The sequence below is a fragment of the Ixodes scapularis genome, unplaced genomic scaffold (assembly GCF_016920785.2).
Source record: "Ixodes scapularis isolate PalLabHiFi unplaced genomic scaffold, ASM1692078v2 PGA_scaffold5__190_contigs__length_132052651, whole genome shotgun sequence".
NCBI lineage: Eukaryota > Metazoa > Arthropoda > Arachnida > Ixodida > Ixodidae > Ixodes > Ixodes scapularis.
Genome location: NW_024609880.1, coordinates 29,011,781 through 29,026,919, shown reverse-complemented (window position 1 = coordinate 29,026,919; position 15,139 = coordinate 29,011,781). Strand labels below are relative to the sequence as shown.

The window sequence follows — 15,139 nt, the reverse complement described above, 5'->3', positions numbered from 1 at the left end:
AGTTTTATAATAGGGTGTCCCAAAGCTTTGAACCCCAAAGAAATAGGGGCTCAGCACTGCGCATGCGTAGAAGCCAAACTCCTTTTGGGGTTTTGCTGGGGTTTTGGGTTTGCTCGCGCCCCCAACGTGAAATTCGAGAAATAGCGTGGGGCCCCCCAAGTGCTTGGGGCCGGGTTGTGTCGGCAAACATGGCGGCGCCCTTTCCGCTCGCTTCGGTGCAAATTCGTCATGGTCGCTGCAGTATTAGCCAATTTCATTGCCAATGAATAGTGCAACTGGCTTTCGCTTTGCTTAATCTCGCTCAAGTCACAAAATATGAGCGGTGGGCTCACCCCATTTTAAAGAACGTACCCGATCCTGGCCGTTTCTAAGCCTAAACATACGTCGTAACTGTTGACATGGTGACGTATTGCTACGCCGTGGCTGAAAGCTCGTTCACACAGACCCATTTTTTTTTTTTACGTTACCAAAAGTCACCGGGAAATCTGTGCTTCGTATTAAACTGTGCCAGCAGCAGGTCGACCCGGTCGCGGATGGCCCGCGTGGGGAAATTTCTTCCGATTGCTTCGGAGATCCTTTTGGCAATTGAAGTCCATCTCCTGGAATCCTGAAATGGGTTAGTGGCGTACACTTCGCGTAGCACATAAATGTCATCGTCGATCAAGAAGCGAACGCGCGCGGGAGCCTTCTCTTCCGCCATTTTCTTCTGGCCTTGAATCGGCCTCGACTCGTTCGGCCATCCCGCTTCGGGTGTAGCCGAAACAATCCAATCCGTAGCGCTCTAATATGGCGCTTGTTCTCGTAGTAACATAGAGAGTTGAGCTAGCTGGTACTTAGAAGACATACCTAATACAGCGCACAAGCACAGGAGGAAGATAGCAAAACACAGAAAGGGGCGCTGACTCCCAACTTATGTATTGTGAAAGAAAGAGAAAGAGGAAGCTTCAGATATGAACCCCACGTTCCTTGGCTTACCTCTTTGTTTTTCTCCCTTTAAGCATAATAAAAAAAAAACACTTTTATTCACGCTGTTGTTTTTCTTTCTTCTTTTTTTCTCCTCTTTTTTTTTTTCGACGTGACCTTATAATGCAGTTTTCTCCTTTTATACTGCAACTTAGTAATTTATATGTTTTTATTCTTTCTTCTTTATAGCTTGTGGGTGCGCGCGGGGCTTCACGTCTGAAGCTTCCTCTTTCTCTTTCTTTCACAATACATAAGTTGGGAGTCAGCGCTCTTTCCTGTGTTCTATTTTCGGGGAATCGGTGGCCGTGTGAGCTAAAGCGCACACCCAGCTCGACGCGCGTGGAGCGAAAGCTTGCGCTGTAGAACCCAGAGATTCTATGTTCAATCCCCACCCTTGCCCGTTTCGATCTGGATGACCACCGTACCGGCGTGCGGTCGTGTATCACTACTGCGTGGTGCATGTTAAAGACCCCAGGCTAGCGGTTGTACCGCACTGGCTAAATTGCTCATCTACAGTGGGTAACAATGTCGCCATGTTCTGGCAGACTAAACTCCTGCTGTATCAACAGCTAACGACTAATTTTTTTTTTTTTATATTTCTCTTCTTTTTTACTTGCGCGCTGTTTTAGGTATGGCTCGTTCTCGAATTTTTTGGTCGTTCGTATGTGCTTTGAACATATGCAGCCGAAGATTTTGGCCTTCAACTATGCCGAGACTGAGACGAACGCGAGCGCGCATACTTTGCGAGCAGCTGCACAATTTAAATCTGAGCTGGAGCGACTTTGAAGCCTTGAAATACTTGTTTTCAAGATGCAGGTATCGTGTCACGAACGAAATCTACTCGGAGCCACAGAGTAGCAATACGTTGCCATGTCAACGGTTACCGCGTATGTTTAGGCTTAGAAACGGACAGAATTGGGGACGATTTTTAAAATGGGACGAGCCCACCGCTCATTCTTTGTGGCTTGAGTGAGATAAAGCAAAGCGAAAGCCGGTTGCACTATTTATTGGCATTGAAAAGGGCTAATACTGCAGCGACCATGACGAATTTGCTCCGAAGCGAGCGGAAAGGGCGCAGCCATGTTTGCCGACGCAACCCGGCTCCAAGGGCCCAAGCGCCAACCCAAAGCCCCAAACCGAGTTTGGGTTCTGCTCATGCGCCGTGGTGATCCCCTATTTCTTTGGGGCCCCCAAGCTTTGGGGGCCCCTATTCTAAAACTCTCTAATATTTTCACGCTGGCTGTGAGATGCACGAGCTTTGCATGTAGAGTGAGAGTGTTCAGCTGTAGTCCGCGGACGCGGTCGCTTCCTGGATCTGCTCGTTCAGCTAGGACAAAGCGTCGCTAATCGTTTGCCCTGCCGTGAGCCGCAGGGCTGTCTTTCGCACAAAACACTTTTAGCGGGTTAGGGTGTCCCAATGTGTAGGCGTCTGTCTTAAGCTGGTGATATCAGACCATTTTCTGTCCGACGCTTTTGTCTACTTTTCAATTTCGAACGCGCGATCGTTCTTCTCCCAGCTCGAGCTGCTAACTTTGGCAGTGCTACGCCGGCATTTTATTACCGGCAATTTCCTGGTATTTTATCCGTGAGCGTACACTGTCGGCAGCGAGTACTACAAAGGATGGCATCACCCTCCCTAAGGCAAAGCCAACATAAAGGCATTCTAGCTGGGGCAGTCAGTGTTTGTAAGCTTGGCTCGCCGATTTCTTTCTCGGTGTGCACTCTAAATGCTTGAGTTGACCGCCCGAGAGCGTTGATTGACAGAAACAATGTTGGCGATTTTGCGTTTGTTTGCCTTCACAATTCATTACAGCAATTTACACTGCAACGTTATGTTGTAGACATCGTTAGAGTTGCAGTGATTATGAACATTTTTTTCTCAAGTGGTCGGCGAGCAAAAACCCATAATGTGTGTGTATGTTTGTGAAAAGCATACCTCGGCAAACCTCACTCATGAGGGCCCTCACTCACCCTCACTCACCCTCATCTTCACAGGTGAGGTGAGGGTGAGTGAGTTTCTGAACCAGGAAAATTCATGAGTGTGAGGGTGAGTGAGGGCCGTGAGGGCGGTGAGGGCCGTGAGGGGTATGAGGGCCGTGAGGGGCAGTGAGTGGCGTGAGAGCCATGAGTGCGTGAGTGCGTGAGGGGTGTGAGGGCCATGGGTGCGTGAGGGCAGTGAGTGGCATGAGAGGCGTGAGGGCCGTGAGGGCGGTGAGCGCATGAGGTGTGTGAGGGCCATGAGTGCGTGAGGCACCCTTCAGATAGATCATCTTTCTCAGCAACTTTGGTGTTAATGGCGGGTTGTTCTCTAGTTTTCCCTAGATCGACACGAATTGCTGAGATCGGATCCGGCTCGATATAAGCAAGCAACTCGGAGCAATTCGAATGCGTTTGAAGCGGCTGCAATCAGGGACGCAAAATTTTCACGTGATACCTCGTGCCGGTGATGATGACACCGAAAGACTTGGTTCTGGTTTGAAATCGATCGTTTTTTTTAATAAACTATTTCAGAAAGGTGCATTAGTATTCTTAACGAGATTTAAATGCATAAAAACAGTTTATAACGCGTAATTGTGTCTAAATAGTGCAAGAAAAATAAAATTTTATGATGACGATGGCAAATTGCAACAATTGGTTGCTGCGTGTGATCGCGGGCGGCCCGTGTTGCTGGTGTTGTGACAAAAAGTATCTGGGCGAATTTGCCCTGTCTGAAGCTGGCCTGAGTGACGTGAGGGCCATCAGTGCGTGAGGGGTGTGAAGGCCGCAAGGGCGGTGAGTGGCGTGAGGGCAATGAGTGGGGTGAGGACGGTGAGGGCTATGAGCGCGTGAGGACCGTGAGGGCGGTGAGGGGCATGGGGGCCGTGAGGGCTGTGAGGGCCGTGAGGTTCAGTAAAGGCTGAAGGTGAGTGTGACTGTGAGGGTGAGTGAGGGGCTGAAGGTGAGTGTAGCTGTGAGGGTGAGGGTGAGTGAGGGGCTTAGGTGAGTGTGGCTGTGAGGGTGAGTGAGGGCGACCTAAAATGCCGACCTCTGGTGAAAAGGGCAGGGGGATTGGACGAGCACAAAACAAAAAGAAGAAATAAAGGTTTTTTTTTCTTCGCGTTGCGTCGGCGTCGCGGCGTCTGCGGAAAGGGGGGAAGGGTGTAGCGGCGGCCAGGGAGTACATTTTTATTTTTGTATTTCTTTGGCGTACTGTTTTGTTCGTTATATTTTGACGGTCGTGCCAGCACAGCCACCGGCTTTTTTTTTTTTTTTTTGGCGCCGACCATGTTTTTGTTTTTGGAGATTTTATTTATGATGTTTATTATGCTCTTTGTCTTCTGTAGCTGGCTGAATATTTTTTCTTTCTGTGTCGTACATCCGCGAAAAATATATAAACAGAAGTTTGCTTTTTTTTTTTTCTTTTTTTTTTCTTTCTTATACGCTTTGGGGCTAGGTTGACTGTGGGCGTTAAATGACTGACCGTTATTAACAATCTCGTTTTCAGAGTGAGGCAATGGCAACGAACGTTGACATGAAGGGAATCAGGCGGGGGTTCCGCTCGGATTGCTCGTGTAAAGAGCTCTACCGGGACCCTCTGTACGGTGGAACGCACCACCCTGAGTGGTGAGCCTACTGCGGCCACCCGCACACGGTTAACAACGAACACGGTAATTATTAACTTTTTGTATTCTGGTATGTAGGTAGGCTCTATTTACGTTCTGTTGGCATATGCACTGCTTCTGAAAAAAAAAATGAATGGCTTGCGGCGAAATATTTACAGAAATGTAATTTTTTATTTGATTATGTTGCTTTCTAAAACATGCACTAGATCACTTCTGCAGCTTCGAGCCGCAAATGCAATCCATGCTTTCCAAAGCACATGGGGCTTCTAAAGTTCATCTACTACTAAATGCGTTTTTGTTTTGTCTTGGTAATACAGAAACGATTGATACTCGTAAATTAATTAAAACTGCAGTCTATTCTCGTACCAAAAATTAATAGTAGCAGAAGTTGCGTCATAAGCTAATGTCACTCGCTATTTCATCGTATACAGATTGGGTTCCGAATCTTTGAACTGTTTGCACTTTATTTTCGCATTTGTTTCCTATCGCCTGCTTGATAACAGGTGAAAGCGCTTCATTACCTTTATTCTAATTCCCACTCTCTGTGTCTAAAGGAAAACAATATGGTCTTTCATTCAGCTAAAGGTGGATGCACAACTTCGGTTCCATAACACGATCGTCACCATGCTGGGAAACCTGGAGGAGGTAAAAGGGGCCTTCTGCGGAGACAACCCAACAACATTCTTGAACATTAAGACCATCCTCCGGTCTCGATTGGCCAGAAGTTCTTTCATCACCTATGGTATATGAAAAAGCGAATGCAAAAATAGAAATCTAAGTTTGACGCTGACGCAATTTTTTTTTTTTTTTTTTTTTAACAATTGCTGCTTGCAGGACGATTTACCCCTGACGAAAAAGTTCCAAGACCCAAGACTTTCTTCGGTTTGGAGAAAGGGATCGTTTCTGGGAACTGGACAGTGAAACTCACCGCTAGCACGACTATGGAGGGGGCACTAGTCATGTGCTTCTGGGTGTATTACATAACGGGACTCTCCTACCCCGTGACATGTGGACAAACCCTTGGACTCCTCTAGGGTCTGCTCGTTGAAAATAAAGTGTTTCGATTCAGTTTATGTCGGAGAACCTCATAAAATCGCTTATGGCCGTTCAAAAACAACAGAAATTCTGAGCTTCTGCTGATGGCAAGAGACGCCGAATAATTAGTTTTTAATGCTAGGAAGTAGGTAACTACGCTCTAAAAAAAGCACAGGAATCTACTTTCCCGAGCCAGCACTTGGAAAGTCAATCACCGTAACTCACGGAAGCAGCTCAGCGAATCACGATGCCGAAACATAAGATTAGACCAAAAAAGCCAGTCCCAGTTGTGACATTAACCAATGCAAAACATCACGCTTGTTGTGCTTAATGTCGCAACTCATTTTTTTTTTTGGTATAATCATATGTTTCGGCATCTACATTCGCTGAGCTGCCTCCGAGAGTTATGGTGATTGTCTTTCCAAGTGTTGTGCGGGAAAGTAGACGCACAGGCTTTTTTTTAGAATGTACTTTTCTTTTTGTGTTATCCGCTAAAAAAAAGTTTTTTTTTTTCCAGCACGATTGTATTGTTATTGTTTATGATAGGCAAAATGAGTCACTCTGCAGCACGAAATTTTTTGTGTGATAGTTTCCAAGAAACGCCGATTTCTGGTGTCGTTCTAAGTATTTTTTTATTCGTAAAAGCTACCAGAACATCGTTATAGAATTATTATTTTAATAAAGACATAACAAAAATTTTTTCTTGTGTCATGGCAAATAAAACAGTGTTTACTCTTAAAGATTGTTACTGTTTTCTTTAACACATTGATTCCGTTTATCAAACAAGATATACAGATCAAATTTCAATTCTGCTACGCAGCACAAAATAACTTTGGTTAAACAATATCAGCGAAAGTGCGAGAAGTGCAGTGCAGCATGTCAGCTTACACTCAAAACACGAAGGAGCAGAAATTGTACGATACAATAGCAGAGGTAACTTAAAGCCGGGGTCACGCTGCTTATACATCATACAAAATACATTCTGCAGACATGTTCTAATGCGAGTCACCTCGACATCCGTGCTTTGTATGCCACGTGACAAAGTAACCTCTTGATTGGTTACCTCGTGGCGTACGAAGCGCGGATGTCGAGGCGACTCGTTTCGGAACATGTCTGCAGAATGTATTTTGTATGAAGTATCAGCAGCGTGACCCCGACTTAAGGGGGACTATGCCCCTGCATTTTAAGCGGGCCACCGTCCCTCCGAATTTAAGGGAGAAAATATATAAAAACTGTCCCTCTTACTAAGGGACTCTGACCTCAAATTTAAGGGAGACGCCGCCTCGCTTACTTTAAGAGGGGTGGTGTCTCACTTAATTCAGAGGGAGCATCTCCATGTAATATTAAGAGGTCTGTCGCCCCGCTTAAAGTTAAGTGGGAAAAATCGAAGAAATGTCCCTCTTACTAAGTGGGACCGGGCTTAGAGTGTACTCATAATACCATGCTTACAACGAAGCAAGCTCTTGCGCGACAGTGCCGTAAATTGTCTCAGTGTATGCTGTTCTGTAGTCAGCTAGTTTCGTAAACTTACGCCGTCTGTAGGTATCTCTGACAGCCGAGTTGCTTAAATGGAAGTCATCGCAAATGTAAGTTCCACGTTGCAAAAACTAACGTTTATAGGTACGCGATGGCAGCGACTACACTCTAGCATTCCCACCCATCATGTCGAACAAAAAGGCGCTAGTTTCGGTTTGAGGTCGGTACATTTCTACAACATCTATAGCGACAGCATCAGTCTGCACTCGGTGCATTCGGCAAGTTCGTTCGGGGCAAGTTCTCCGAGCAGCACTCCGCGGGTCGGAGTGCTCCTCCGACCCAGACTTGCACAGCGAGATTAGAACTCTCGCTGTGCAAGTCTGGATCGCGGATCGGGAGCCCGTCACTGGCATCACCGGCGGCCATTGCTTGACAACAGGCAATACACGCAAGTCTAAGGCAGAAACGCGCAAACGTCGGAATCTTGTACGCGGTGCTCTAGGGCGAGTATTTTATGCCGTGCTGCGATAATTATATCGGATGCTCCTAACCGAAGTTAGGAAACTCTAAGCTGGTCAAGAGAAACATTGCCTCGTCTTGCCTACAAGCTGCACTCGAGAAGTCATGTCATCATGTGGTTAACGATAGTTTTTCCCGGCATGTTGAGAGACTGACAGTGGCAGGTTTCCCAACTTCGGTTTTATTGAGCGTTGTGGAGGGTTTGTTAAAGAAACTCAAGGGGGAACCTCGTCCCCGGAGGGAAAGGCCAAATACGAAACCGCTCGTAATACCATATCTCCATAAAATTTCACATAACTTGAAAAAAGTTGCCTTGAGGTTCGATGTGCCATTGGTGTTTTCCGCTTCGTGTAAGCTGGCGCAACTATGCGCGAGAGTTGCATATAAGAAGCACAAAGGCCCCGCTTGCTCGGTGAAGCATGACAATCAATATGTTGTTTGCAAGGTGGGAATTGTTTACACGATTCCACTGACATGTGGGAAAGCCTACGTCCGTCAGACGGGCAGATGTGTTAATCACAGACTGCGGGAGCATGACTTGTCGTTGCGATCAGTGGTGGGAGCTGTAGGGGGCATCTGCCATTGCACTGTCATGGATATGGGTGCGAACTTATCTTCAGTAAGACTTGTATCGTTGGCATTGGAAGGGACAGAGTAAATAGAGAAATTTTAGAGGCGCATGCAATTATCAAAGCAGGCGCGAACTGTGTAAGCCAAACGTCACTGGGCTTGAGTAGTAAAGAGATTGTTTTTTTTGGACACGTGGTGAATGTATCATGTTACGTGGGCGGAGTTGCTGTTTTCTTTGTTTTGTTCTCATGTGATTAAATTTCAGTTGAGAGTCAGCGCTTGTCCTGTTTGCACTTCCTTTAGTCCCCGTTTACTGTGCGCTGTTTGCCTTTTCGTAAGTTTTCGGCAGTCCGAAACTGTATAACCCAAAAAGAAAATAGCCACTGTTTTTATTTTTCGTCCTTCAGGAACCCAAAGAGCTTGGCAGAGCTGTTGCCACCGCAATTAGAGCACCACCGAGCCGAGCAATGGACATGCTGCCGCGTGCTCGGCGTACTGTCAGACGGAGCAGACAGATAACATAACCAACAGTCAACGCCACTGCTCCCTGCCGCAAACCGAAAGCACCATCGCACCGCTGGCACAGGCGTCAGGCACCGCGAGCAGCCGCGGCAGCCGACGCGCGACTGTTTTCAACACTCAAAATAGAAACAAATCCGCCCGACCATTGACAGAAAAGTATGAGGGATAAGCGCTAGCTAACGGAACTATGTGCTCCACCTTAGCAGAGTAAACTTTTGAATCCGTAAAGAGCAGCAATATTATGTTTTTTATCCACTGATCTCAAATATTGGGGGCTGGATGGCGCTTAGCAGCGCTCCGAGTCGGGCACGAGTGATGCCACCGGAAGTTCGATGCTTGTCCCGGAAGTCGAGTGTCTGCTGGGTTTTATAGTGCGTTTAGTTAATGTTTTGGTTCACGCTCTTTTGGTCTTTTGCGTGGGTTTTAATAATCCCGTTTAATATTCAATCTTGAGAATGAGGCATTTGAATGTGATGCATGTACACTTAATCAACTAAAATCTCGATATATTCCCACCTCAAATGGCTTCCAAGAAGACTTCTCGGGCCTGCATGAGCTGTTATTGCGCTAGAAGCAGGCTCTCTTGATATAACAAAAGTAGATCAAGCGCCTTGGACACTGTTTGGAGCACCGCCAGTTTGACTGGCAAAGCCTGTCAAGCGCTTACTTCTGGGACAAGCCGCTTTCTTCCGGGTGCTGCATACCTGTTTGCTCAATGCTCCCTTCAGCCCCCTCTAGTGGAGATCCATGGCTTCATCCTAACGAAAAAGAAGAAAAAAATGTCGTGGTGATTTTGTTTAAACAAAAAGCAACTAATTGCAGATGACGCACTAATAGCCGACCGGAAGTCGTTCTGGAGGATGGTTCTAGTTGATAACAGGATTTGTGTCAGTTACTGGATAAAGGTAATGTTTGACTCTATGCTTTCCGGGTGAGTTTAGCACCGTTTACTGGCTTCTTGATATTGAAACCATCACTAATAGGACATTTTCTGACTACTCGACCTAAGAATCTAGGAGCATATGCACAGTAACCAGCCTTAGGTTAGAAATCATTATGAGGTTTTTATAGAGTACCTTATGGCATGGTGTCCTGAGAGGAATTAGGGATGCCGCGAACTTTTTTTGAATCGAAGTTTCGATGATCGAATCAAGCGGTTCGAAAGGTTCGAAAGATTTCGATTTTTCGAATTGTCTATATCGTAAAATTCGACGGAGGTCGAATTTTCGAACTTGTTAAGCTAAGAAGTTCGACGCTTTTCGAACCGTCGAACTTATTACGCTAAAAAATTCGATCTTTTTCGAACTTTCGAATTTATTGCGCTGCAAGGTTCGATGCTTGTCGAACTTTCGAACTTGACTGACCAAAAAATTTGATGACTTTCGAACTTTCGAACTTATTTATCAAGAGAATTCGAAAAGTTTCGAACTTTCGGATTCTGAAAAGTCAGAAGTTCGACGAACTTCGAACTTTTAAGGTAAAAGTTCGACGTTCGTCGAACTTCGAAAGATTGGCGGACGGTTTCATTTGATTTCAAGTAGTGGGGTACATTCGTAATTTTTTTTCTCGAACTTCTACACGCGGTGCTGCGTTCCTTACGAAAGACAATGTCGTTTATTTCGATGTTCTGGCATGCTTAGGTTTAAAGAAATAAATCCCCGAAGGGGCGAGGAAGGACGACGGGTTTTTGACGATTATCGTTTGTGCCAGATTTGAAGCACGCTGCAGCCGGAGCTATTTATGGTAGATATGTTATACTTTTTTTAAGAATGATCGATGTATAGCCTAGGTAAGTGCCGTCTTAAGATGTGATTATTGTTATTCAACGTGAGTTTCGAAGAAATGTCCAAACATGTATCTGCATGCAATTATAACCTAAAATTGATATTTATTTTCGTCTAAGTTGTTTGAGGTATCGCATTTAAATTAACACCACAGACAGTACATATCATTGCCATCTGCAGAATACGAAATAATATATTTATTGTTTTTTCACGTTAAGGAATAAATTAACTCATGGGAGAAGATTTCTAATAGTGTTCAAGTTCAGCACGTCATTAAAAGAAAACTTTTTTTTTCGCTTCACGTTCCTGGGACGTGTTTCTTTTAGCCTGTACAGATTTTGGTAAAAGAGACTTGTTTCGAAGTTCTGAATCTCTGAATATGCAAGAATAGAACACTTCCGACGAATTCTTGATAGTTTTTTTTTTCCTCCTGCTTTTTATTCCCGCATTTATTCTTTTTTTTTTTGTTACTATCGGCACAGGTGTTTAGGTCGAAAAGACAGCTTTGAACTTCCGAACCACTAAGCATGTGACGAGCAGTGCCTTCTGACAACGAGTTTCTAACAATGACCATCTACGCAACCTTTTATGCAGTGAAGAGCGACAGTAGCCATACATATGCATAAATAATTTCAGATTAAAATAAGCTCGACCACGCCCTCTTTCCCCGTATTGTTTTCTTTAACAGTCCGAAATACCTGCAAGGGGGAGAAGGAGACTGAAGCTCCCCCCCCCCCCCCCCCCCCCCCCCCCCCGCCCCCCTTCGCTACCCTCTTTCCCCCCGTTTTTCCTCTTCCGACGCCACTTGTATGGTAGAACGCTCCTCGAGCTCGAGTTGTGTCGGCTTTTCTGCTTTTTGCGAGGCGATTCCTCCGTCCCAGAAAATAAACCTCCAGGACAATTATAAACTTCACTGGATCGGATTACTACCAGCGTGCAAGGGGTGGCGAGGTAGTTTGCCAGGTCGCTTCAAGGTTTTTCTGAGCCTCAACCTCCTGCTCGTTCTGGCCGTTTCGAACTGGATGAGTCTCGTAAAACAGTGTGTTCGTGCAATCACTACTGCGTAATGCAGGTTAAAGACCCCCCCCCCCCCCCCCCCCCGGGCTGGCGGTCACAATTCTGCACTGGCAAATATTCTAGCACGTCCGGGACACTAACCAACTTCGCAGAATCTAGATATCACACCCTAACTTTTCTAAACTTGATTTCATGAAAACCAGTACGTCGTGAAAACGTCATTTGAAACTGAAACTGTGGAAAAACTTGAAAATCGGATTTCGAACTTTGAAAACTTGGACTAAAAAGAAATTCAAAATCTTCAAAGATTTTTTTTTTAATTTAGCGTTAAAAGAGAATCGAAACCTTCGAACTTTTCGAACTTTATGCAAAAAGAAATTCGAAATCTTCGAATTGTTCGAACTTTGTGTCTATAAAAATTTGAAGCGTTCGAAGTTTTCGAATTTTTTTACACAAAATTTCGAGATCTTCGAATTTATCGAACCTGAAGTAAAAAAATATTTGAAATATTCGAAATCGAAATTTTGGAAACCGTGAAAGCTTCGAAATTTTCGAATTCGAAACTCCGCTGTGGTCAAAAGTTGCGAATTTTTCGAAATCGGACCTCGGTCGGTACGAAAATATCGAAATTTTTCGAAATCGAATCTCAGTTCGCTTCGCAAATATCGAAACCTTTCGAAATCGAACCTAGGGTGGTTCGCGACATCCCTAAAAGGAATGCATGCTAAACTATAAAGACACAGTACAAAATACGTAACCTCGAGCTTATTTTTAAGTGGTATTCACCATCTTTGTTGCAGCTCCTCACTTGTAACTACAATCGACTATATATGGTACTAATTAATAGTTCGTAATTGTTTATTTTTTACACGCACATCTGATTCTCAGGAGAGAGAAAATACTGTCCTAATATATAAAATACGAATACAGCATTCCAAAAGGTATATTTTGTATTTATTGAGTTATTACAGCAGCAAACATGTTAGAGCTGTAGTGAAATATTTCTAAGGGTTTGGTTGTCTTGCAGGTGGCCAACAGTCGCCCAAACTCGTAAATTTCTTCGCTGGTTCCTTACAATACATAGTGTAAATAAAAAAGCAGTAATTGTTCAAGCTTCCACTAATACGGTGACCAGCTGTAAATAATTCGCACACTGGAAAAAAAGAAAAGAAGACGAGACAAGATTCCTTTTAGTTCAAGGCTCCAAGGCATAAAATCAAAATTACAGACTAATTTTATATTTTTTCCGCAATCAGAACAAAAAACAAAATTAATTTTACAACTAGCGTTGCAATTGTTTTGGATTTGTATAATAAAAGTGGTATATTTATTGACTGCCGAATGATGCAAAATTACGTCTTCCGATTCGCGTGCAACCTTGTGTCTAAGCACACCTAGGGCTAGCTGTAGTGCTTCCTAAATAGCTAATGTTCCAATTCCTAGATGTTGTTCGGAGTAAACGTGTTCTTTGTGGGCTCTAGCGAAATAACGAAATGCTACTCGGGGAATCGCAGAACGAGTATTTGATGTGAATTCAAGTGGTTATATATATATATATGTATATATATATATATAGATAGATAGATAGATAGATAGATATAGTCAGAGATCCGTACTTGCGGAGCTGCTATGCTAGGAGTTTATTGTATGTATTACGATAGGAGTTTACTGTATGTATTACGATAGTTTAGCTTCGCCGAGAGGCTCGGCTTCTTCAGGAGATGGCATACATGTATGCCATCTCCTGACGAAGCAGAGCCTCTCGACGAAACTGTCGTAATACATGCAATAAACTCCTAGCAAAGCAACTCCGCAAGTACGGATTTCTGACTTATTACATTTTCCCGGTCCATTGTTCTGAAACTACTCTGCCTCACATACATATATATATATATAGAGAGAGAGAGAGAGAGAGAGAGAGAGAGAAATATGGGTGGTTTCATTTTGATTCAGGCAACGAGGTGCAGTGGTATTTTTTATTTTGCTTCAACTTTTTTATATTTTGTTGCGCATGTTCCACGAAGAATAATCCTATTTATTTTATTGTCGTACAAGAGGGGCGGATTTAGAGGGGGGGTCCGGATGTCCTGACCCCCCTCTTGAATTCTGCATGTGTAAAATTTAGGGCGTGAAACGAGAGAGAGGGGAGGGGGCTCCTAAACAAATGGTACGCTGACCAACACCTGACCCCCCCCCCCCCCCCCCCCCCCTTCAGGAAATTCCTGCATCCGCCTCCGTCCTGACATTTTTAGTTTCGGAGAAAAGAAATCTCAAAGAAGCGGGAAAGGACGACGCGGTTTTGACGATTGTCGTCTGTGGGCTTTTTCAATCACTTTCAATATCGACGTATTCGAAACAGAACGTCTATATTTTTCAGTGTGATATTAATGCAAGTAGGTAAAACGATATTATAACTACTGTTTATTATTCGACGCTCCAATTTTGTAAAAACCCGAAACATGCCTCCGCGAAAAACTTTGACCCGAATTGCGGATTTTTTTTGAGTCGACTATGTTTAGTATCGCTTTTAAAATAATACCACGTGTAGAACCTTTCATTGCCTTCCAAATTAAGCAAGGATTGTGCCTTCATCATGTACGAGTACTGAAAATAAATTATGAAACAGAGAAGGTTTCCACTTTTCGTTCAATTTCAGCACGCTGTTAAAAAAAAAACATTCTTAATGTTTTTTGTTTGTTTTGTTTATGTTTTTTTGCCGTCGCGTTTTCTTCTCACTCTTCTTTTACCCCGAATACATTCCGTTAGAGGTGTTTCCACTGGTTTTGAGGTTTAAGCCTCTAAATATGCTAAAAAAAAGAGCAAATGCCAATGGTGTGTTTCGACGATTGTCGTTTGTGGCGTATTTGAACCACTCTCAATCTCAAAGTATTCAAAAAAGAGCGTCTATATTTGTTATTGTTATATATATTCAAGTCGATAAAAGGACATTCCAACTACTATTTATTATTAATCGATCCAATATTTATAAAAATCTCCACACTTGCCTTCGCGAACAACTGTGATCTAAACTGCGAATATTTTTTTTAGACGAGTATGTTTGGTACCGCTTTTAAAATAATACAACGTGTAGAACCTTTCATTGCCTTCCAAATTAGGCAAAGTGTGTGCCTTTATCACGTACGAGTACTGAGAACTAAATTATGGAACAGAGAAAGTTTTCACTTTTCGTTCGAGTTCAGCACGCTATATATAAAAAAACATCTTTATTTATTTATTTTTTTTTGCGTCGCGTTTTTTTCACGCTTTTCTTTTACCCAGAATACATTTCGTTAGAGGTATATGCATTGGTTTTGAGTTTTAAGACTCTAAAGATGATAAACAATTATTCTGTTTTGTTATCAACATGAATTTCGCATTAAAAATACAAAAATTTCGCATTAAATATATAACGTTTCGCATTTAAAAATCGAGGTTTTCAAAAGGGAATTGAATTTTACTCTAATGTTTTACAGTATTATACTTTGATATTTCTAACGTAGTCTAGATTATGTCGCGAGTAGGGTTTAGGTACTGCGGTGGGCTAGTTGGTTCATACTTAGTGTTTGAACAGCGCAATGACGACAGGAAGATAGAATAGAAGAGTGTCCTCTTCTATTCTATCTTCCTGTCGTCATTGCGCCGTTCAAACAC

At 43.6% G+C, this 15,139-nt stretch overlaps 1 protein-coding gene across 1 annotated transcript in view; it reads right to left on the bottom strand.

Moving 5' to 3' along the window:
- Positions 1-12,492: 12,492 nt before the first annotated feature.
- The window catches only part of LOC120843257, a 91,061-nt gene continuing 88,414 nt past the window's right edge, over positions 12,493-15,139 (bottom strand). Inside the window, exon 11 of the mRNA XM_040214553.1 lies at positions 12,493-12,641. Within this exon, the coding sequence (XP_040070487.1) occupies positions 12,493-12,641 (149 nt within the window). The remainder of the gene's footprint in view (positions 12,642-15,139) is intronic.